The 23519-nt window shown below is 26.7% G+C and overlaps 1 protein-coding gene across 7 annotated transcripts; it reads left to right on the forward strand.

The window, feature by feature from the left end:
* Window positions 1-10554: 10554 nt before the first annotated feature.
* Window positions 10555-15465, forward strand: LOC137818351 (metal tolerance protein 1-like). 7 transcript variants are annotated; one of them, XM_068621710.1, is made up of 4 exons: window positions 10617-10694; window positions 10827-10874; window positions 12270-12332; window positions 14082-15465. In XM_068621710.1, the coding sequence occupies exon 4, from the start codon at window positions 14082-14084 to the stop codon at window positions 15333-15335; it is 1254 nt and encodes a 417-aa protein (XP_068477811.1). In that variant the 5' UTR covers window positions 10617-10694; window positions 10827-10874; window positions 12270-12332; the 3' UTR covers window positions 15336-15465. The 7 variants fall into 7 exon arrangements, with proteins under 7 accessions (XP_068477815.1, XP_068477812.1, XP_068477811.1 ...); XM_068621711.1 differs by lacking the exon at window positions 10827-10874 and having other exon boundaries at window positions 10608-10694; XM_068621713.1 differs by lacking the exon at window positions 12270-12332 and having other exon boundaries at window positions 10627-10694.
* Window positions 15466-23519: the final 8054 nt, after the last annotated feature.

The following is a 23519-nucleotide window of genomic DNA, read 5'->3' on the forward strand; positions in this document are numbered from 1 at the left end:
AAACTTTGTGAGAATTTATCAAAAATTGATAGTAAGCTATAGAAGAATATTAGATTGGATAGATATTTTTAATTTATTCTAAAATATTTAAGATAGATAAGCTATACACTATTTTTTCAGTTATTATTGATATTTATCTTAGGAAAAATAAAATTATTCATTATTGTAATTTATAATTTTTATATTATTTTATTTCTTAAATCGTTATATAATATTAAAAAATATAATTTTGTTGTTATATACTATAAAAAAATTATTAAATAAAAAATAATTTCATAAATCAAAATAATTAGTTAAATTAAAAATTATTTCATTATATTAAAAATTATTAATATCTAAAGTAGTTTTTATTATTAATAAAAATATATAAAATATTTTTTTTAATTAATATCTAATCATTATCAATATTTTGACTAATAAAATTTTAGTTAATTCAATTTTATATTCTAAATTAATCTTTATTAATTATTTAAAGATTAATTTAAAATCTAAAATATTAGTAGTTAAATATTGATAACTAATTTAAATATCAATTTAGAAATTATTTTATAAATTTTTATTAATAATAGAAACAACTTTAAATATTAATAATTTTTTAATCTTTAAAATAGTATATTTTTTTATCAGCAATAAATTTTAAAATAGTATATAACTTAATTAATATAGTAACTAATTATTTTTAATTTTAATTTTAATTATTATTTAATACTTAATATTTTTCTTTAACTTTGATTTAACAATATATAAATTTGAATAAAGGATAGTTTTGATGTAATTTGTTTATGTAATGAAAAAAAATATTGAGATAAATCTATTTTTTAATTATATATATAAGTATATAAAGAATGAATTGAAAATGAGGTTTAAATTTTTTGTCATATAGATATAAAAAGATAAAGGTGGATTATTTTTTTTAATATGTGAAATTGAATTTAGAATTTAAATTTTAAATTTCCAACCACAAACATGAATGATTACAAATAACACCACAATGAGAGTGTCAAATCAAAACTGAAATCAAATGATTAGATATCCACTCATAATTCATTATGCCTTATTTTGACATCTATCTTTATGCTCATTTTATACGTATAAAATAAAATAAGTAAAAAGTTCTTAGCACCTATCTTTATATGTAAAAATAATAGCTGCTTTTTTTTTTAATATTATACCATTAGACGGCTCATATATTCTTTCTAAGTGTTGAATCAGAAATTGTTCTTTTATATATATATATATATATATTTTTTTATGGTTGATAAAGAAAAACACATAATTCTACACATCTCAGATCATTTGGGAAGCTAATTTTTTTTTAATGTAATCTCTATTGAGTCATGAATAATTATGTCTAATTCGGCAATTCAAATAGGAAGATTGACTTTGTAGAGGGTAGGTTGTATAAAGGTTGAGACATTTTTGAAGTATCTTTTTTATTTTTAGTTTAATTGATTATTTGTTGAAGAAAAAAAAAATTCCTTCCACACGGACAAAATCCAAAAAGAACATTAATAAGAAGTTTTTTTTTTTTTTTCTCTTTAGTTTTTAAAGGGATGCTTGTGTGCTAAACTATTTTTTTTGTAAGATTGAAGTATTTAAGTAGCACCCATTGAAGGTTTTGAGAGATGAATTTTATTTTATCTTAAACTTCTATTTTGATATTTTGATTACATATTAAATAACATTTTTCTCCTCGTCTATCTTTTTTTTAATGTGGTATAAGAATTTCTTTTATCAAAAATAGGGATGATCCAATTCATGTGCAAAATCGCACAAAAACAAACAACTCCTTCTCCCAAAAACTTCTCACTAACTTCCTACTATAATAAATACAGTTTGACCAACCTAAGTAAATAACTTATTTTTAATTGAATACATACAAACCAGGGGATTCAAAGACCAATCGAAAAAGGAAAAACAAGTAGAAGGGACTTTAAATGTTATACAAGACAAAACCTTTAGTTGAGCCATGGAGAAAATTTCAGAATGATTAATCACTCCACCTTTAAAGATGTGTTTATTCCTATGTCTCCAAATCTCACTTACCACCGCAATTCAAACACTTCCAAAAATTAAATTAACAAAAGTATGTGTTTCATGTATATTAAACTGCAAGAGATGTGAGACAGAATGTAACCACTTGAAGCAAAGGTTCCAAACCAGTCAAGCAATTCTATAGCCAAAGAACAAATGATTTGTTGTTTCCTCATTCATCCCACACAAGCAACATAAAATACTTTCTAATTCAACTCCACGTCTCTCCAAGTTGACCTTAATAGCTAACTTATTTTCCAGCACCCCTCCAACCAGAGACATGGGCTGAAGACGCCTTTATCATCCATAAAGAACTATACAATCGTTTAGCTTTCCCTTCTTCCTCTCCCCTTAAGAAACTATAGGCAGAACTAACAGAATACTCAATAGACTCACCATCATTCCAAACCCATTTATCCTCATTTTTCAGGATGAGACTCAAACTGTGCACGTCCTCAAGAAGCTGACTGACTAACCTAGTTCTTCTCCCACTCGAAAAGACCCATTCTCCAAATTAAATTCCACACCCAAATGTTATTAACCCAATCCCCACATCAGAAAAGCTTGGCATCTTTAACCACAGACAGAGAGAAAAGTCTTGGGAATCTACTCTTTAGATCACCGAAACCCACCCAATTATCTTCCCAGAAGAAAACTACCTTCCCATTACCCATTACCCACTACCCACTTAAAGCGATCTTCAAAAATCCTTCCTCAGTCCTCCAACTTCCAGATCTCTTTCAGATCTCTCCAAAAAAAAAAATCAATGTTGTTTAACCTCTACTCTTTCTCCAACCTCCAACCTTCAAATGTTATATGTTATATATGAAATAACCACTGATAAAAAAAATACTTATTTGAGTAGTATTATATAATAGGTTAAAAATATTTCTTTTTGTTAAAGTAAGAGGTTACAGAATACCTTATTTTTCTCAATTATATTATTTATTTAAAAATATTGATACACATTAAGGGACCAACCATCTTTGCTTTCTCTATTCTTTTACTCCCCTAGACAAGCAACTACACTTAGTCAACTACGGAATTGTGCAATTTTTTAGTCCTTCTCTTGATAACGAAGATAAATGGATCTGGAAGGATGGAGGTAACACTGATTATTCAGTTAACTCTGCGTATGTTTTTTTTTAAAGAGTTCGATAGAGGGGGATTCCTTGAGTTTGTATAACAAGTTTGGGAAGATTGAGGTTTTGCCTTTAGCTCACATCACTACTTGGAAGGTTATGGAGAATAAGATTGCTACTAAGGTTAATCTGGCGAGACGTGTGATTGTGGTGGATAGTTTGCTTTATTGCTTTTGCAGGGAGAAAGAGGAGACTACAAACCATTTGTTCTTTGAATGCAGAATAACTTGGTTGTGTGGAGTTAATGTTATGCTTGGGTAGGGTTGAAGTCAACAAATCATCTTGAGCCTGTTTCACAGACGCTCCTTAATTTAGCTTTTGGAAATATCTGGATTGCTTTGGTAAGTGAGATTCGGTGTCATAGGAATAAACATATTTTTAAGGGAGGAGTGATTGATCATTTTGAAATTTTCTCCTTGATTCAAAGGTCTGATCTACTTCTAAAGTTCCTTCAACTTGTTTTTCCTTTTCAGATTGATGTCTTGATCTTTTGGTTTGCATGTTTTCAATTAAAAACAAGTGATATGTCTTTGGTTGGGTAATTTTTTTTTTATCCAAAATGTATAAGAGTTTAATTACCGCTAAAGTGTTTTACATTTATTTATTTTTTCTTGCTCATATATGATGAAAACATTCAGAATGAGATCAAATTTATAGGTGCAGATCTGTTGCCACGTTTTTGGTCGGCAGGAAAACTGTACCTTAATGGCATATTATATTGCCATTTCATCATGGTTCATGCCTTAACCCCAACCTATAGAATACTATTCAAAATGTTTCATAACTGGATTCTAAATATTCCTCGGAGGGTTCAACACTTTTACGGTCATACTTAATATATACCTTTAAAAGGGGTTTTAATGTTTTTTTTAATTGTTGATGGTAGTAGAATCTCTTATTCTGGTTGTGTAAGGAGTTTAGAAGGGAAGGTATCTTAGGTTGAATTACTTGAAATATCTTTGAAATACCTTTTATATATTTATTTTTATAATAAAAAAAATTTAAAAGATAAAAAGAAATCCAAGCTCATTTGTTGGAGAATACTAAAGGCTATGGCATAGGAATATGTGTTGATCAAACATATTATTAATAAGTGAATTTTAAGTTTAATTTAACTTTATAAAATTAACTCATAAGATGAGGTTTACATTCAATTATATACTATAAAATGTTCATATCTTTAATCGGTATGTGATCTCCAATACACTACCATCAACTCGAGACTGTCAACTCGTGCATTATATAATTTAAAAAAATAGACTATATGAATACAAATTCATTTCAATCATACCTTTATCTTTCCTTACAAAAGAGAGTGAAAATCATTCTCTATTTTTATCTTTGTTCCAACATGCATCTCCTATGTGGAACAATTATCCATCCAAAACAGATTTTACTAAAAAAAAAGAAAAATACTCTGCTTTAGGAAATTTGAGAATGAACTTCATAATTTGAGTATTATTATTTGTTGATAAAAAAAATACAAAAATACTAGTTTTATTTATTTTAAATTAAGTAGGATATTTTTAGATATGATATAATAGTAGAATTAATGTATAATGTAAAAGTATAATTGAAACTTAAATACAATTATAATAATTAATATTTAATTAAAAATTACTAAGGGTTAAAAGATAAAATTTATAATATTATATAATTTTTTATTTTGTGATATTTTGTGTTTATCAACTATAGTTGTATCTTATATTTATAGCAACGTCTACCTACATAGCAACTAATTTTACATCTACCCAACTAATATCAATTTTTAATTAATTTTTAAAGAACTTTTAACTCCTTACATTAACATTAAATAAGTAGTGGAAATTCATATCTAAATATAATAAAGGCACAGCAATTTTGCCTAATATTTTTTTTTGTGTTCTTTCTGCATGTCACTGTGGAACAGATGTTATTATTCATTAAAAATTACTAAACATTGAATGTCCCATTGGAATATACTTCTACATTATTTGCAAAGGACAAATAGGGCAACTCATCAATGTTGTGCAGACGAAGACTTAATAACTCAGATGACTTGTTTATTGAATATAATAAAATAACAAAAAGATCAAAACATATTTTTTTATTATTGAATGTCCAAACTAATATTCTTTCTTTTTCATTCACTTAAAATATTTTTATTTATCTATTTATTTAAAAGTGTAAGGCAGCTAACATCAATTATTATTTTTTAAAATTATTTTATCTTCACTTAATTCATAAATATTTATATATTTACTATGAATAAAAAATAATAGCAATAAACGTCATATTAAAAATAAAGAATAACTTGACTGGAGCATATCAATTGAGAAAAGTGTTAAACATTCATAAATATATGATATTATTCTCATTTTTTCTTTAAAAAGTATCCTTTCTTAATAAAATCTCTTTATTTTTTATGAACTACATTAAAATCTATCTGTCTGATTACTTTTATTATAAATAAATGAAAAAGTTGGTGGAAATATTTTATTTAAAACTGTAATAATACATTAGCTTTATCCATAAAATTTCTTAATTCATTATTTAATGTAAACATCTTTAACCATAATAATTTCCAAGATATTTTTGTATACTGTGTCTGCAGTGACAGAAACTGTGTCTCCAATGACAGTACCAATCAAAGAAACACGATATTTTATTAACGCACGAGAAAACATGCCTTCTCCTGTCATATTCAAACACCAGTTGGTGAAGGGAAGATCAGATGGAAACTTTTATATATATATATATATATATATATATATATATATATATATATATATTTATTTATTTATCAGCAATAAATGAAAACTTATATAAAAGGATCTTTCTCTTTTAAGTGTTCTCAATTTTTATTTTTTTTATATATCAATATTTAATTTTATTACTATATTATGGATATGATTATTTTCTATTTTTTTCTTAAACATATTAAAATAGTTATCAAACATTTTTAAATGTAGAAGAGTGTTTTTTTATTAATTGTCTGAATTATATTTCCATTTCTTTAATTTTCACGGTTGTTTTTTAACTTAAATTTTTGAAATTTTATTATCAGCATTTTTATTTTATATTCTTTTCTTACTTTATCTCTAATAATCTGACTCTCTAAGTCTTTCATATATACAAATAGACATAAATTTATATTTCATTTAAATAAATATAAAATATATACAAATACATGTAAATAAATATAAATATACATATAATAATAGTAAAAAAAAAAGATACGCAGTACTCCCGCACTTGTGTTAATGCTAGTTATTAAGAAAATTTATAAATTAATTTATCAATTAATATTTATTAGTTATCAATATTTTATATCAATTTTAAACCTTAATTAATAATTATTTAAATATTAATTTAAAAACTAATTTATAAATTTTAAAAATAAAAAAAATATTTACATATCGATATTTTTTAATTAAAAAATATATAATTTAATTACTATAATACTATTTTTTATTTTTAAAATTTATTTATATTTAATAATTAATTTACAGTGATTCGAGAAGATAATTTAGATAATTTAAATAAAAATATAATAAAAGAATATACATAATTAATATAATAAGTTACAGAAAATTGTTATAGTGTGAACAAATTAATTTTGACTAAAGATACTAATTATTTAATTAGTGAAGTATCTTTAAAGTTTATCCAAATGTAAAAAATTAAGTTTATTTATAGTTTTATAAATAATAACAATTAACCACGTTTACAAAAATCAATATAATATAAATAAATAAAAAATACGAGACTAAAGTTATAGAAAAAAAGATTTAGTTTTTTAAATTTATGACAATGATTCAAAGGATAAATAATGTTTGAAGTTTTAAAAACATTTTGATCTTAAATTATTGCATCTTTCACGTGGCATTTATATTTCTGGCATTTTTTTTATTAAATTATTAGTTAAAATATGTTTTTCTAAGTTAAAGTTTTTAAATAATCTCATTACAAAAACAAATGTTTCAAAGGTGGTGTCAAAGTCATGTATCAATTTTAACATCATATTACATAAGACCTAACTTTTTAGTTTGTTTGCTTGCATATATATATATCATTGAATTTTTTAGATAATTTTTATTGCACATAAATTTTATTTGCAAGTCAAAGAAGGTTGACCAACATTATTATGTCGTCAAAAACAATTTATGTCTCCTCCTCGTGCATGAGACGTCGTAGTATCATTACTATGTTCTTTTATTGAGACATCTCATAAACAATTAATGCATTCTTGTATTGTATGCTAGTGTTTAAAAATCAATAGATGATCTCAACTATTTCAAAATAAATAATAGAGATGTATTTAAAATTGAATTTAACTTTGATAAATATAAAAATATAAATTTTAAGAAAATTATATTTAAATTAATAAATTTATCACATGGCAATTTGTAGTTAAATAAGAACATTTACTTTTTAAAATATACAAAAGTGAGTAAAAATAAATATTTTGAGATACCGAATGCCTTTAGAAAATAATACCCACGTTATATTTTTAATTATATATATTTAATTAACTTAATTTTTTTTTATAAAAGTTTTCATGTTAGGCATCACTATGCAACTTGACATCTTAGGCTGACACCTTAAGTAACAACAATCATCTGCTATTACATGAAAAAAGTATTATTAAAAAAATAAAAAATAAAGAAAATACAAAAATATGGGAGGACTAGACCAAAACCCACATGTTAAAAAAAACGATACATACGTAGACTATACCTATTATAAAGAATTATAATAATAATCAAACTATCAACACCATATTATCACTCTTAATTTTCATCAAATTATTTTATAATTAATTCAGTAATTTTGAACACTTATCATTAATATTATTATAATTATTATTATTATTATCAGATTATTTTTTTTATTTTTTCCCACAAATATCCTTATTTATTTCATAATCCTGAAATCCTTCACATTACAAGCACGTTAAAATTTTAAATCATTTATAATATCCCATACGATTATTTAAGTAATTCAACCACAGCCCCCAAAATGGACTGCGAATCTTATTTAAAATAAAATGTAAAATTAATATCATCTAGAACCAAACACACTCTGTAATAGAAAAATGTACAGTATATAATTTCTTTTATCAATTATAGAGGTCAAGGAAGTTACTTAATTATACAAGTTAATATTTTTTTATACATCTTAAAAACTAGATTTATATATATTTTTAAGCATTTATATCATCTATTATCACAATAATTATAATTATTTTTAAATCTAAATAAACACTATAATTCTCCAATTATTCTAAAAAATTATATATAACAATATTTTAACATACATACTATTTCACAACCATTCACATGTTTATAAAATAATATTTCCTAACTAGAGGTAAGAACTTACTTGCCAACAAATTCAGATCACCACAAGGTCCCAATTAAGTTACTATAACTCTTTACTTTAAATTCTTTAACATCTTTAATTAAAATTTCAAAGATACTATATAATAAAAAAATGTCTTCAACCTATCTTAAATCTTCTAGATACCATCTCCCATGAATATATTAATTCAACGTAACAAACTACTTATTAAACTCTAATATTAAATAGAGTTTAGAGAAAATATTTTTAAAAGATGGTTTTTTTTATGAAGTAAAAAAAATTATAACTTATTTATAAAGTTTTCATTATTTATCTATTTTAAAATTATATATTTAAAGAATATTATAGGTCTTACTTTTTTTATCAACTTAAATTTTAATAATAATAAATAAATCATTTTAATTTGTATATTTATTTATCTAGATTTAATGTAATGAAGAAAAACTTCATATTAGTTTGCCTTTATTTAAGATTATTGAGTGTTTGAAAAAAATTCATGAATAATTTGATGAAAATACGCTTAAAAACATTCAATAAATGTTAAATTAAAAACTATGGAGACTCAATTTTAAACAAATTGAAAGTAGGAAATAACTTAAAAATTAGAAATTAGAGTATAAGACGAAAGTCTTATATAATGTAGTTAGATGAGAGTCATACCAAACATGTGAGTTGTCACCATAAAAAAAATCTAAACGACATTATCGAGAGTTACTGAACTAATTTTTAAAAAATGTTTATAATAAATAAATTAAAATAAATAAGCACAAAATATGTAAATAATTTTGCAAATTATAATAAATTTGGCCGAGTCAACCTATTCCAAATCCAGAAATTATAATATTCATAAAAAAATGAGCAATAACTTTTATGATACATAGGCTTTGCATTGTGTTTGTACTCTCATTCAATTATGATTTATCATATTGGAAAAATTTAACATTTTCTATAAATAATTTTAAAAATCATTAATGTTTTATTAATTTAAAATGTAATGACTTTTAAGCTGATACTATATACTTATTAAACTCGACTTTTATTGCAAAATAAATTCTGTGCCTTATCTTATCAATTAAAAAAGACCTTCATTTTTAATATACTTAATTTTCCTTAATAATAAAAATATTAACAAGTATTTGTCAGCATCTCTAATAAAAGTTTGTTACGAGCTCTTTTTTTTTTTTAAAATGTCACGACTAATACGTAAAAGAATTAAAAAGCTATTGAAATAAGTTAAATATATTTTTATTAATGTATTTTTAAACAAAATTAGTTTTTGTTTTTAATTTAAACTTTAAATTTTCTAAATATTTTTAATAAAAAATTATTGAAATGATTTCAGTAAAATGTTAAAATATTTTATACTTATTTAAACATTATAATACCTTACAAAAAATAAATTAATTCTAATAAAAAACATATTTAACTTTTATTAAAATTGTAAGTCAGAATGAAAAAAAATAATTAATACATTAAATACTATATTTCTTCTAATGTTATCCAATAAGATAACTTTATTAACTTTAATATCAAGGAGACATTTAATACAAAGAAAACTGTAACTCATTAGGAATATAAAATTGATATTTTTTCTATTCAATGTCTAACTTATTAAGTAAAATGGAATTTATTTTAGAAAACACTATTTTCTTAAAATATCTCTTAACAAGATTTCTAATAAAACTGATTTAACAAAAATATCGTAATAAATAATTTATGTTATTTTTAAGAATGCGCACAAACATTTCTAAAAATAGCAATGACCAACTAAATACGTTATAAATTCGTGATTCTGGGAATTCATAACCATAAGGATAATGATTTTGAAAAATAAAAAAAATTCAATTTTGTCAAACATCCTCTTAAAATCATGTTGATGACGTTAACTTTTTTAATTAACAATATATTTCCATAAAATTCGATTAATTAATACATGTATAAAAAATGATGCAATTGTCTATTTATAAATTATAATATACACTAAATTCATTAATTGATAGAATAATTATATTAAAAATATACCTATTGTGCTTTTATTTCTAAAAAAATTCGGCAACGGATAATTTTCAACTAACCCTGCTAAATTAAGACTGCGAATGAAAGAAGGATTCAGAATCAGAATCAAGAAGGAAGGAGGGAGAGAGATCCAGAACGGTAGTGTCCATTTTTGTCACGGTGGGTCCATGCCATTATTTTTATTCTAATCCCTTTTCTCTCTTCTTCAACCTTTTGCATCTCTTTTTTCCCTTATCACCTTTCTTACACCCTCTTTTCATTCTTCATTTTTTTCTCTCTAATTTTTCGTAGAATCGCGTTTCCATTTTCACGACGGTAGAACCCTAAACCCAGAGCTAAGTGAGTCGTCACTTTTTTTTTTTCTTAGCAAGATAATGAATACCTGTGTCTTGCTTTCTTGAGTTTTTTTTTTCCGATTTTTTTTTTTGTGGTTTTGGTTTTGTTTCAATGCTTATGATTTGAGGCTGTGTTGCACGCGTGCGTGGTGATTGCTGATTCGGTTTTTTTAGTGGCTCTCGGTGGAGATTATTTTGGAATTCAATTTTAATGTAGTTTAGGTGACCCATCGCTGTGTTATGCTGTTGCAAATTTTTTGTTTCAGGTTCCGTGAATTGAATATTTTATTCCGTCTCAGAACTTGATGCGGGTACAGTTGTACAGGAGATTCAGTCACCTAATCAATTGAATGCTTCGTGTTTTATTGCATCGTTTATCTGTCTATGTTCATATGCGAATTTAAGTGCTTCCATGCTGATGTAGTTATACTCGGTTCTTGGCGGCGGAGTTTACTGTGGTGTTGACTAATGAAACCCACCACTTAATAGTCTTGCTCTTTGCTGACTTGATTATTTTGCAAATAAAGTTGTGCTTCAAGGATTATATGGGCTGTGCGGGTTTTCCACCCCTCTACTGTATTGATATTCTTTATATTGTGCAATGAGGTTTTGGTCTTCTGCTTTTTGCTCTGCTGTGCTTGGTGTAGGTTTATGTTGCACGTTAATTTGAATTTTTGGAGTATGTCTGCGATTCATTGACTATGTGCCTATTACTTGTGGCTACTGAATGAGTGTGTTGCATATTTTTATGAATAATTATTTGAAAAGAATTGGTGTTTGTGTTACATGTTAATTTTAATTTTTGGAGTATGTCTGCGATTCATTGACTTTGTTGCCTATTACTTGTGGCTACTCAATGAGTGTGTTGAATATTTTTATGAATAATGATTTGAAAAGGAATTGATGTTTATGATTGATGCGTAGGCGTTTTCCTGCACTTGTGAAACTATTTGTTCAATCCCTACTTGGAGTGTGACTGTAAACCTTTTTGGGGCTTGTCATTTAATAAAACATCACTGAATATCTGACTGAAGTAAAGTTTGTCTGGCTTGAAGTTTCATTCTTTCTGAGTTTGTTCATTTTGTTAATCAATGGTAAAATGTTGCCCTTGTAATTTACAAGTTGCTTGCATTTAATTATTTGTTTTCTTATGAAATTCTTCAGTCCTGGGTTTTAGATCTGTTTTACTATGTTAGTTCATTTAAATTAGTCAGTCTGTCATGTTTCAATAACTGAATTAGAAATAAAATTCTGTATATAAAATATATTTGGCTAAATTTATTAGTCAACCGTATCACCGTAATTATTATCATGCATCAACTACCCAATGATTAGTTTTGCATCAATGCCCTTATATTTGTAACCGTGGATAGTTACGTCATAAATTTGTTATTTTTAGGAGTATTTGAGCGGGGATTGCAATTGCAATAAGGCTTTCTGATTTGGCGGACTCTTAGTCACAGTATGTTCTGACCTATTCTTAATGTATCTTTCTTTAGTAGGAATTTCATTTTGTGCTTTACAGGTTAACACTCATACTAATTTGCTTACCTCAAGTTAAAAAGGATTTCCTTTGTTCTAAAGCATATTTTCCTGAGAAAATTGAAATTTAGCTACCTTCTACACTGGCCTTTTGAATCATGGTTTTGTGCTGTCTCTGTTGTTTGCCTCGAAGCATCCCTTCTTTACCTACTCTTAAATGGTTTCAGGCAGATTGAGAATCTGACTCTAGTTTAGGCTATGTAAAAAAGTTCCAAATTGACTCTTTTGTTCCTCCCCCCCCCCCCCCCGCTAATTTATACTGAAATTATTTACACTCTTTTCTCATTCAAAGCAATGCATTTATTGAACAAGTGAGGCTATGTCAGTTAAATTGTCTTAAGAAGTGCTATACTTGTTCTTCATCTTAATCAATGTGAAAAAACTTTAATCAACAGTCATTGTGAAACGAAGGGGAGTATTCATGGTGAACTTCCTGACTTGTAGCTCATAGGCATCCCTCTCTTCTGTGTCTCCATTCTCCATTTCTCAAACATCTCCTCCAGAGCTTCTATACACGATTCCATTCCTGTGTTCACCATCCAACCCCCCACCCCCACATTTGAAGAGGGGGATTTTATTGTGGGGTTTATAAGCTCTGGATTATAACTCCAACAACAACACCTAACTTTTGATACCTAACTTTTTTTGTGTACTTTTTTTGAGGTTCTTATCAGTTTACATTGACCTTGACCAGGGGTTTGATGTTTGGCTTCTATTGCCTAGAGACGCAAGTATCTTTTGAATGCAAAAAGAATATATCTTTTTTCTTTCTTTTCATAGTCCAAAGGGGAGTATTCATACTGTTGGCTTCAAATTTATCCTTCAGTTTCTTAATGTTGCTTTTCTCTACTTGTCAGTAATGTTTTCCCTGCCATACAGTGATTTGAAATATGTATTGTTTTGAAAATTTCTACATCCTTCGTTGTATTATTGAAAACAATTATTCTAATTAAGAAGATATTAAAAAGTTTGTTTCCAAAATATTTTTTTTTTTTTTTTTCATTTAGTACTTTATTTATAAAATATTAGGAGGGTTTGTAGAGGAAGGATGTGTTAGGAGGATTTCAGCATTACTCAATTCTATAAGCACCGTTGCTTGAGGTCTACTTATTTTGCTATTTGTTTTCTATAACATCTATGTAGGTATAATTGTGACACAATTTTACTCAATTGACGACATATGGTATTGTATCTAACACTTTTAACTGAAAAGAATTACATTTTATATTCTGTCATATAAAATGATTTTATTTTACTTTGATTTTCTACTCAGACTACTCAATTGTTGCCTGTGTATTAAAAACTAAGCACAGACAGAGACACATAGATCATGTGGGCTAATGTAAAGTCTTAAAGAAAGTCATTGTGATCTCTAATTTATTTATAACACCATTGTGTCAAGTCTTAAAGAAGATCATAGATGTACAATTGGATAATGGTTGATACAGCTGCTCAGCGTGGTATCTGCAAACCTTACTTTTTGGCCGTTATTTTTTAAGTACTTATTCTACTTCTGGAGTAGTGTCCCGTGGGATCAAATTGTCCCAGATGAACATGAACTGTAAAAATTTATTGATATTTGAAATATTTACTTGTTTATGTTTGATGCTTGGAAGCGTTATGTTTTTTCTCCAACTCAAAAAATGATTTATTTTTCTATATATTGTAGATGGAAGCACAAAGCTCTCAGCAAACGCAAGTTATCGAGATCAGTGGAGATTTTCCTGATGGCGGAAGAAAGATTTGTGGGGAAGCGCCATGTGGGTTTGCTGATGCCGGATCCATCATCAAGGATTCTGAAGAAAGATCAATTTCTATGCGAAAGCTCCTTATGGCAGTGATCCTTTGTGTTATTTTTATGACTGTTGAAGTGGTTGGTGGCATCAAAGCTAACAGTCTTGCTATACTGACTGATGCAGCACATTTGCTTTCTGATGTTGCAGCCTTTGCCATCTCCTTATTTTCTTTATGGGCTGCTGGATGGGAAGCTACACCTCGCCAGTCATATGGATTTTTCCGAATAGAGATTCTCGGTGCCTTGGTTTCTATCCAATTAATATGGTTGCTTGCTGGTATTCTGGTATATGAAGCCATTGACAGAATCATTGCTGGTCCTAAAAGCGTGGATGGTTTCCTAATGTTTTTAGTTTCCGCATTTGGTCTTGTGGTTAATATCATTATGGCTTTGTTATTGGGTCATGATCACGGCCACGGACATGGCCACGGACACGGACATGCCCATGGACATGGCCACAGCCACAGTCACAGTCACAGTCACGGATTTACGGTGTCTACCCATCACGATGCAACAAAACATACAAAAGATGAACACCATCACACACATGATGATCACACAGACCATCACGATGAAAAACATTCAAAAGATGCTATCCATCACACTCATGAAGATCACTTGCACCATCATGATCACGAAGAACTTGCTCAACCTCTTCTTGACGAATCAAAAGTTGAAACGAAGAAGAAGCAAAGGAACATAAATGTACAGGGGGCTTATCTCCATGTACTGGGAGATTCTATACAGAGTATCGGAGTAATGATTGGGGGGGCAGTTATATGGTATAAACCCGAGTGGCAAATAGTTGATTTAATTTGCACTCTAATATTTTCAGTAATCGTTTTGGTGACAACCATCAATATGCTGCGAAATATTTTGGAAGTCCTGATGGAGAGCACACCTCGTGAGATAGATGCTACTCAGCTTGAAAGGGGGCTGTTGGATATGGAAGATGTAGTGGCTGTTCATGAACTGCACATATGGGCCATTACAGTGGGGAAAGTTTTACTAGCTTGTCATGTTAAAATCAGACGTGAAGCAGATGCAGACGTGGTGCTGGACAAGGTTATAGACTATATCAAAAGGGTCTATAACATCAGTCATGTAACCATACAGATAGAGCGCTAGATTTCATCTTCTATTGAATATTTCGTGATAGTGAAAGATTAGAGGGGAAGGATTTAAGTAGGACTTGAGGATTATGCTTCTGAAACTCAAATTTCTCTATGGCAATAAAACTCTTATATTCTTCTTTCTAGCTCTTTTAAGAGGGCAGATTTGAGCATTAAATATTTTCATGTCAAGTTTTTATATCTTTGATATATTATTGGCAAATGCTTTATTGTTAGTTTTTTTCATACATAAATTATGTGAATTTTATGAAGTAGTTTGAAACTTTATCTGCTACTATCCAATACAAGTTTGCCTTGCTGACTTAAATTCATTGTGGGTTTTAATACCAAAGGGTTACGTGCCACCAGATGAGCAACTATTATTGTGTTTTGGAGTGTATTACCGACAATTGTTGTGCTTCACAGACATGAGACTGTAAAGCTTCTAAGCTGTCTGTTTTACTGCCATTATGAATTGATTTTAACACGACTTTGCTTTTCTATCCGATTCCACACGTTACCAAACACAAAATGCACAAGAAACATATGTGTGGAATCATAGGTTCTATTCCCTCAAAACACGCCCACAGTATTTTGATGAATCACCAAGTTTGATAGGGTGTCCTTGGTGAACAACGACAAGATTCTGCAGTCAACGTCTCACTGAGTTAGAGTTAAAATAAATTAATGTTACAAATGCTTCTGCTCTTAGTTTTGCACGTTATAGAGTGTGAGAATACGTATGATTGTTGTTGAATGGGTGTAAAATTACTATGCAAGATATTATACCCTCAATAAGATGCTATGAGTAAGAAAACTACAAATTGAAGTACGATTAAAGGGTAGTCACATGTGCTGGATATTGAGTCCTGAACTAGCAGTACAGACAAAGGAAAACATCCCAAACTGTTCCCACCCTGAGAGCCAAGGCATCTACAGTGTGAGCTTGTAAATTTAATTTTGAAAAAAAAAATTTTGTAAGTGAAGTGATTCATATTTTAATGCTCTCTTTTATAAGTTAAATTTAATTGTTTCTTTTAAAAAAAAATTATACGATTTTGGTCTTTCTACTTTTTTCTTCTTCTAAAATTATAGCTTTTAAATTTAGAAAATTCACAATTTTGAGTTAATTATCAATTTTTTTATATATTTTAATTAATTAAATTATTTTTTATGATATTTAAATGATTATATCAATCTGAAGTCTTATTTTTTTTTTCCTTGTGACATTATCATTGTTATTTATAATTTATTCGTATTATTTTCAATCATCGAATCTACTTACTCTTTTTTATTATAAATAAGAGTATATAATTTTGAGAATGCAACTTTCCTTTTTTCAATATTTTATTTCTTCTCTTTGAAGGTGCATTTTTTACAACACTCCCACAACCAACCAAAAACTCATCCCTCAATTATTTCAAAACACTCTCATTTGTGTTTATCTATATCTTTTAATTTTCTTTGCAATCCAACTATTTCAATCATTCATTTTTTATCTTTATTTTAAAATTAATTTTTAATATTTTTTTGAAAGAAGTTGTTAAGTATTAAAAATAAATTTATTCATAATTTATAATTATCCATTGTAAATCGAAAATGTAGTGCATATATTTTAAAAAAAATAACATTTATTTATAAAATTTAATTATATTATAATTTATATATTTAAAATATTTATTAATATGAATTTTAATATATAAACACATTTATTCTTTGAAATGCAAATTTAAACCTTAGTTACTAATTACTTTATCACTTTTTTTTACATTAAGATTTTATATGTTTAAATTTCCTTTTATATTAAATTTGTTGAAAAACAAGGAAAATACAATATGGAGTTGAATTGAATTTGAATTATTTTTTTTGTCCTTTTGCAAATATCGTTTGATGATGACTTCTTAAGCAATGATTTGGGCACCAAATGATAAGATAAGAACTTTTGGATCTAATAGAGAACAAGATATGCAACTTAATGATTTATTTCATTAACTTAGTTTAAAATAGTTTAACAAGAGTTTTTTTTCCAAAATAGATCTCCTTCTCAAGTTCGTACAAACAATAATGAATATTTAGTGTAAAGAGAAAGGAAAAATTGCATAAAGTATTTTTATATTGGTTTATTTGTCAGTATAAACTACATCCAGTTCTATATCCACAAATTAAGTTTCATTAAGTAAACTAATGATGTGAAGTACAATGCGATTATTCTTTAGACACATAGTCACTTCTAACTAACTCATTGAGTATTCTTTCCCACAAGCCACTCTTAGTTTAACAAGTATTCTTTCTGCTAACAAGCACTCCTAATTGACCCCATTTAAGAATTCTTTTCTACAAGTCACTTCTAGCTTAACCAAGTATTCTTTCACAAGTCAATCTTGACTTCACCAATTATTGTGTTCACAAGCCACTTTTGGCTTCATTGAGTATTCTTTGAGCAACAACCATTATTGATTAATAATGAAGTATTATTTACCAAACAATCACTCTTGACTAAGATTTGTGTGGTGATCAAGAGATCACGTTGATACTTACTAGATAATCGTCTATAGATGAATATGAAATTTGACCACACTATTCCAGTTTGCTAATAAAACAAAAATAATGTTTCAACAAAGTCTCTATCCACAGATTAAGTTTCATTAAGTAAACTAATGATGTAAGTACAATGCGAGTATCTTTGGGCACATAGTCATTTCTAACTAACCCATTGAGTATTCTTTCCCACAAGTCACTCTTAGTTTAACAAGTATTCTTTCTGCTAACAAGCACTCCTAACTAACCCCATTTATTTTTTACAAGTCACCTCTGGCTTAACCAAGTATTCTTTCACAAGTAAATATTGAGTTCAATTATTGTGTTCACAAGCCACTTTTGGCTTCATTGAGTATTCTTTGAGCAACAACCATTATTGACTAATAACGAAGTATTATTTACCAAACAATCACTCTTGACTAAGATTTGTGTGATGATTAAGAGATCATGTTGATACTTACTAGATAATCGTCTATAGATGAATATGAAATTTAACCACACTATTCCAGTTTTCTAATAAAACAAAAATAATGTTTTTTCTATGAAGCTTTGATGGGTGTAGGAATTTCAACAATGTTCTAGAACTGTACAACAAAGTCTCTTTCTTCTTCTTCTTGAGTTTCTTTATATAGGTTTAGAAGAAATTAGCTGATGTAAATCTTTTTCTAGCCGTTGAACAACTTCAGTTCTATGTCCTTTTACATATGACGAGCTTACTTGAGTATAATATATTAAATACACTTCATGAAATATTAAATACTCTTTTCTTCTTTTATGTAACTTCTCAATGACTAGATGTGTTTATCTCTTCTTGGGCATTGTGCCTTTTGTTTAACCTTTCCTAAAGTGTAGCACCATACAAAGTAGATGTTATAAAAAAACGAAGAGCTAAGTTAAACCAAGAGGGGGAGTGAACTGGTTTTATAAACTTTCTCCTTCTTGAAATTCTTTTTCAAAACCTTTGAGACTGAAAACTAGATAGACCTTTATTTGGAATCTAAATTGATACAAAAAAGGAGTGCAATACATTAAAGAATAGAGAAAGCAAGAAATAAAGCACACAAGAATTTATACTGGTTCAAATTCTCCTGATCCTACTCTAGTATCAACAATTCAACCTGAGAATTGTTGGTTCCACTAACTTTCTCAAAAGTTATATAACAATCAATTCTTGAACCCCTTCAAGAGGATATATAACACACTTAATATTAAGAGGATATGCAACCCTATTATCTCTCACGCCATGAGAGAATCTATAGCTTTATCAACTCTTAATCACTAAGATAACAACTCTAGATAGTCAACCCAAAAACAACAATAAAATACAAATTAAAAAAATACAACTACATAGTAGAAGCAGCTCACAAAATTAACACTTGAATACAATCTTTCTTGAATTCTTTGAGTGCACAAACAAGTATATGAAAATTGTAAAAAGCTCTCTGCTTACTTGAAAAATCTTATGCTCAAAATTTGTTATTCAAATGTTGAGACAAATGCTCTATTTATATATTTTGAAGTCATTGATCAAAACAAATTTTAATGCAATCAATTATTAATCCATTTAATCTTTATCCTTTATAAATAATATGATGCTTTGTGAAGTTTTCATAAAATAAAAATTGTAAAAAGCAAAATTTAACAATAGTTTAAATTGAGAAAATAAAAAAATTAATTAATACTAATTCATGTACATAAAATGACTTGTCCAAATAAATAAAACTAATACAACTTATAAAAAATAAATAAAACTAATACAACCTATAAAAAATAAATAAAAGTATTAATTTTTTTATAAGAATTTAATTGTTTATAAAAAATTTAAACTTATAATTACATATATAATAATATATTTTTCTCATAACACAAATTTCATTTATATAATAAAACTTAGTCATACTATTTTATATCATTTTACATTTATCAACTAGTTTATCAACTAGCATTTATCCAATAGCTAAGAGCATATCCATTGGCAGAGTATGAGGTTTATTTAATTTTTTATATCTTCCAGTGTGCAACATTCCTGACCATTTTGTAATTTTTACTCCAATGCAATGGTAAGAACAGATTCTTATTAATATTTGTTATAAATCCAACAAATACTTGCTAGGATAGGTTTGAAATGACTCTAATACCATGTTACAGAGTGAACTTTAAGTCTAACTTAACCTCATAAAACTCCTCATAAAACCGGTTCATGAGGTTGATGTTTGCACCCATTTATATATAATGAAATGTCTTCATCTTTAGTTGATATTCGTTGTCGTCGGTAGAAATATATATTTTTTTATTTTTAATAATTACTTTAAAATTGTGTTAAAGTTGATTTTTTATAGATTGATAATAGAGTAAATTAAACTAGCAGTATCATCAGAATTTTTTTTAATTTTAATATTTTTAAAGCAATTTTTTTCTTAAAATAAAATATAAATTTTGAAAATTGAAATTTAAAAAAATCTTAAGTATATGAAATTAATGAAAAATTTATTTAATGGTGATTCGTAAATATTGCATCATCACTAATACTGGTGTAAAAAAGTTGAACAATTATTAAAACAATAAAAGAAATTACAGTAAAAATATTCTTGAATTGGATTGTTAGTAGGGGAAAAAAAAAAGAAGAAGATGATTTGATATAAAATCTCAAAATATATATGACAAAGAATGCACATGAATACTACTTAGAAGTATATAGAGTTAGAGATTAACATATTTTGAAGAGTGAGATTGAAATTGAAAGCAGTATTTGAAGTTAATATAGTTTAGAATGTTGGTGTCTGCAAGACTGAGCAATAATAATATATGGAGTACATCTCAAACTGCACCTTCCCAAAGAGGGAAGGTATCTAGACACAGTAAACAACTCTGAAACAATTAGAAACTTTCACACCAACTCATTTTCAACCCTACTAATGTTTCAGGACAAACTGGAAAATATTTTGTCTTAATCAATAAAAAACTTTACTCACATATTATTCTCATTATAATCTTTATCAAAATGGTGGTTTATATATATATATATATATATATATATATATATATATATATATCACCGTAAGAAAATTATTTAATAAAAACTAATTTTAGAAAAAAAAATAATTAGTTGTTATATTAGCTAAATTATATATCATTTTAGAGACTAAAATTTTTTTTTTTCTAAATTAGTTTTTATTATTAATAAATAGTTTCTAAATTGGTATCTAATTAGCTACTAAATTTAGAATTTAAACAATTGGTAGTTAAAACCTTGATAGCTAATTAGATACCAATTTAGAAACTATTTATCAATAATAGAAACTAATTTAGAAACCAATAATTTTTTTAGTCTCTAAAATGGTTTCTAATTTAATCACTATATATTGCAACTAATTATCTTTGTTTTCTAAAATTAGTTTCTATTTAGTGATTTTCTTGTAGTGTATATACACTTTTAATATATAATTTTATAATATGTATTTTTTTTCAATTTTTAATACAATTTTAGATGAGTAGTTGATTGCAGCATCTCAGTTTAGTTTGTACATGTATGTGATATTAAACTTTTTTTTCTTTCATAACTAATTTTTCTTTTTTATATTAATTAAATTAAGAGTATAATTGAAAAAAAAAGTAATTTATCTTAAACACTACAAGAAAATTATTAAATTGAAATTAAATTTAAAACAAAAATATCATTATATTAACTAAATTAGATATTATTTTAAAGACTAAAAAATTATTAATATTTAAAATAGTTTCTACTATTAATATAAATTTATAAAATAGTTTCTAAATTAGAATTTATAAAATAGTTTATAAAATGATTTCTAATTCAATCAAATATTTGATTTGTAAAATTAATTTATATTTAAGGATATTCTTATAGTAAAAATTTAAAAGAATATATAAAAAGAGAAAAATATACATTTTTTTTTACATTAATTTGTTTAATAAAAAGATTCTTCCTAAAAAAAATGGATGTCGTTCCCATAAAATAGTTTTTTAAAGAGTGTAAAAAGTTATAAGAAAAAAAATTGATACCAGCTTTATCATTATATCCTTCCATTTTTCATCTTTTTTATTCCCTCTCTATTACTAAACACAATGAATCAATAACACAAACACACTTAAGTTTTATCCACAAAAAACATTATTCACGTAAATTTCTATATTTGATAGTAAATATGGAACTTTTATCATGTGTTTGGTCTCATAATGTAATTTCCAAAAATTTAAAGTCATTCTAAAATTGTTGATGAAAACTAGAAAACATAAACTTGTAAGTTTTTTTGCCCTATATATTAATTTCATAATTTAGAAAAATTTATCACTTTTGTATAATCTGTTGAAAAAATGGCTGTGTAATTTTTTAAAATTAATAGAATGGATACATTGTAGAAAAATGAGAATAATGAAGAGTAATACATGGATTACATCTAAAAAATGATAGAAGGGTTTTACTGATATAGAAGGAAATACAAAAATCGCCTTATACGACACACAATAAATCATTGTAGAACAGTATCTGCGTGAGAGGCCGAGTAAGAACCATATCCATCTACGAGGGACATTGGATTTCCATGCACATGCTTTGTTTTTGTTTGGCTCTTATATGCAAATTGAAACCCTATTACTGAGTTGGAGATTTTCTGCAAGATCTTCATATATCCTTCACACTCACAAAACCAGATAACGTATGTAGAATTTGAGGCCAACTATTGTTGTGCCTGGTTCCACACTTGATACATATTCATACGTGGTTAATACCAGGTTATCCAATTCTACCATGCTTCCTAAATCAACCACCGTCCACACTTTTTCTATCTTATCTGTAAACATTCATCTTCCACTTCAACAATCTTAACCATGTTTTTGAAGATTATAAGTTCAGGATTTGCATTATCATATGTAAATGATAAGGTAGTCCTACATGTCTCCCTATACCAATTATTATTCATTAATTGGGTTATGCAGATAAAACAAAATCAACCATTCTACTTTCTTCTGTTAACTTTTATTGTTTTAAATTTTTCTGGTGTAAAACAATCTAAAATCTCATGCAGATTATGTAAACTACCATCAGGTTCATCTTAGCAAGTTTGCTTTGACGTGTTATTTGTGTTATAGTGGTTAACTTAACTATGGCCAAAACAACTTTCAAATGAATATCAGATAAAAGTAGAAGAGTTGAAAATAATTATTGTTTTTCTATTTTGATGTTTGAAATTTTATGAACAAAAAATGAAATACATTCTTGGAAAATTGGATTCGATTAAAACAAAACCATGTTCAGACACAATGAATGCTAATCTAAAAGCTGGCTGCTGCATGGGCCCCACTCCAAAATTCCAAAATTTTATTTGGACCAAAATACACAGATGTGGGCCCTTGGATGTTAATGAGAGTCAACTGCGCCTTGCTAGGATATCAGATTTTTTTTTGGATCAATAATAATTTGGATATCTTTGTAATTATACGATTTCCTGAAATTAAAATTTTAATCTATTGGCTTAACTAATATATTTTAAAGTTATAGCTATTTTTTTAATTACTTCATTAAGTTATATTTTGTACATCTAAAAAAATTTAAATTATGAGTTTAGGATTTAGAGTTTAAAATTGTTAGAAAATAAGAGTTACATACACAATTTAACCCTAAACCCTAAAATTTAACCACTAT

This window comes from Phaseolus vulgaris, chromosome 10, assembly GCF_000499845.2.
Source record: "Phaseolus vulgaris cultivar G19833 chromosome 10, P. vulgaris v2.0, whole genome shotgun sequence".
NCBI lineage: Eukaryota > Viridiplantae > Streptophyta > Magnoliopsida > Fabales > Fabaceae > Phaseolus > Phaseolus vulgaris.

What these genes read in the sequence shown, in the direction of transcription:
- LOC137818351 (XM_068621714.1), top strand. Translation starts at nt 14,082, where the DNA reads ATGGAAGCACAAAGCTCTCAGCAAACGCAAGTTATCGAGATCAGTGGA.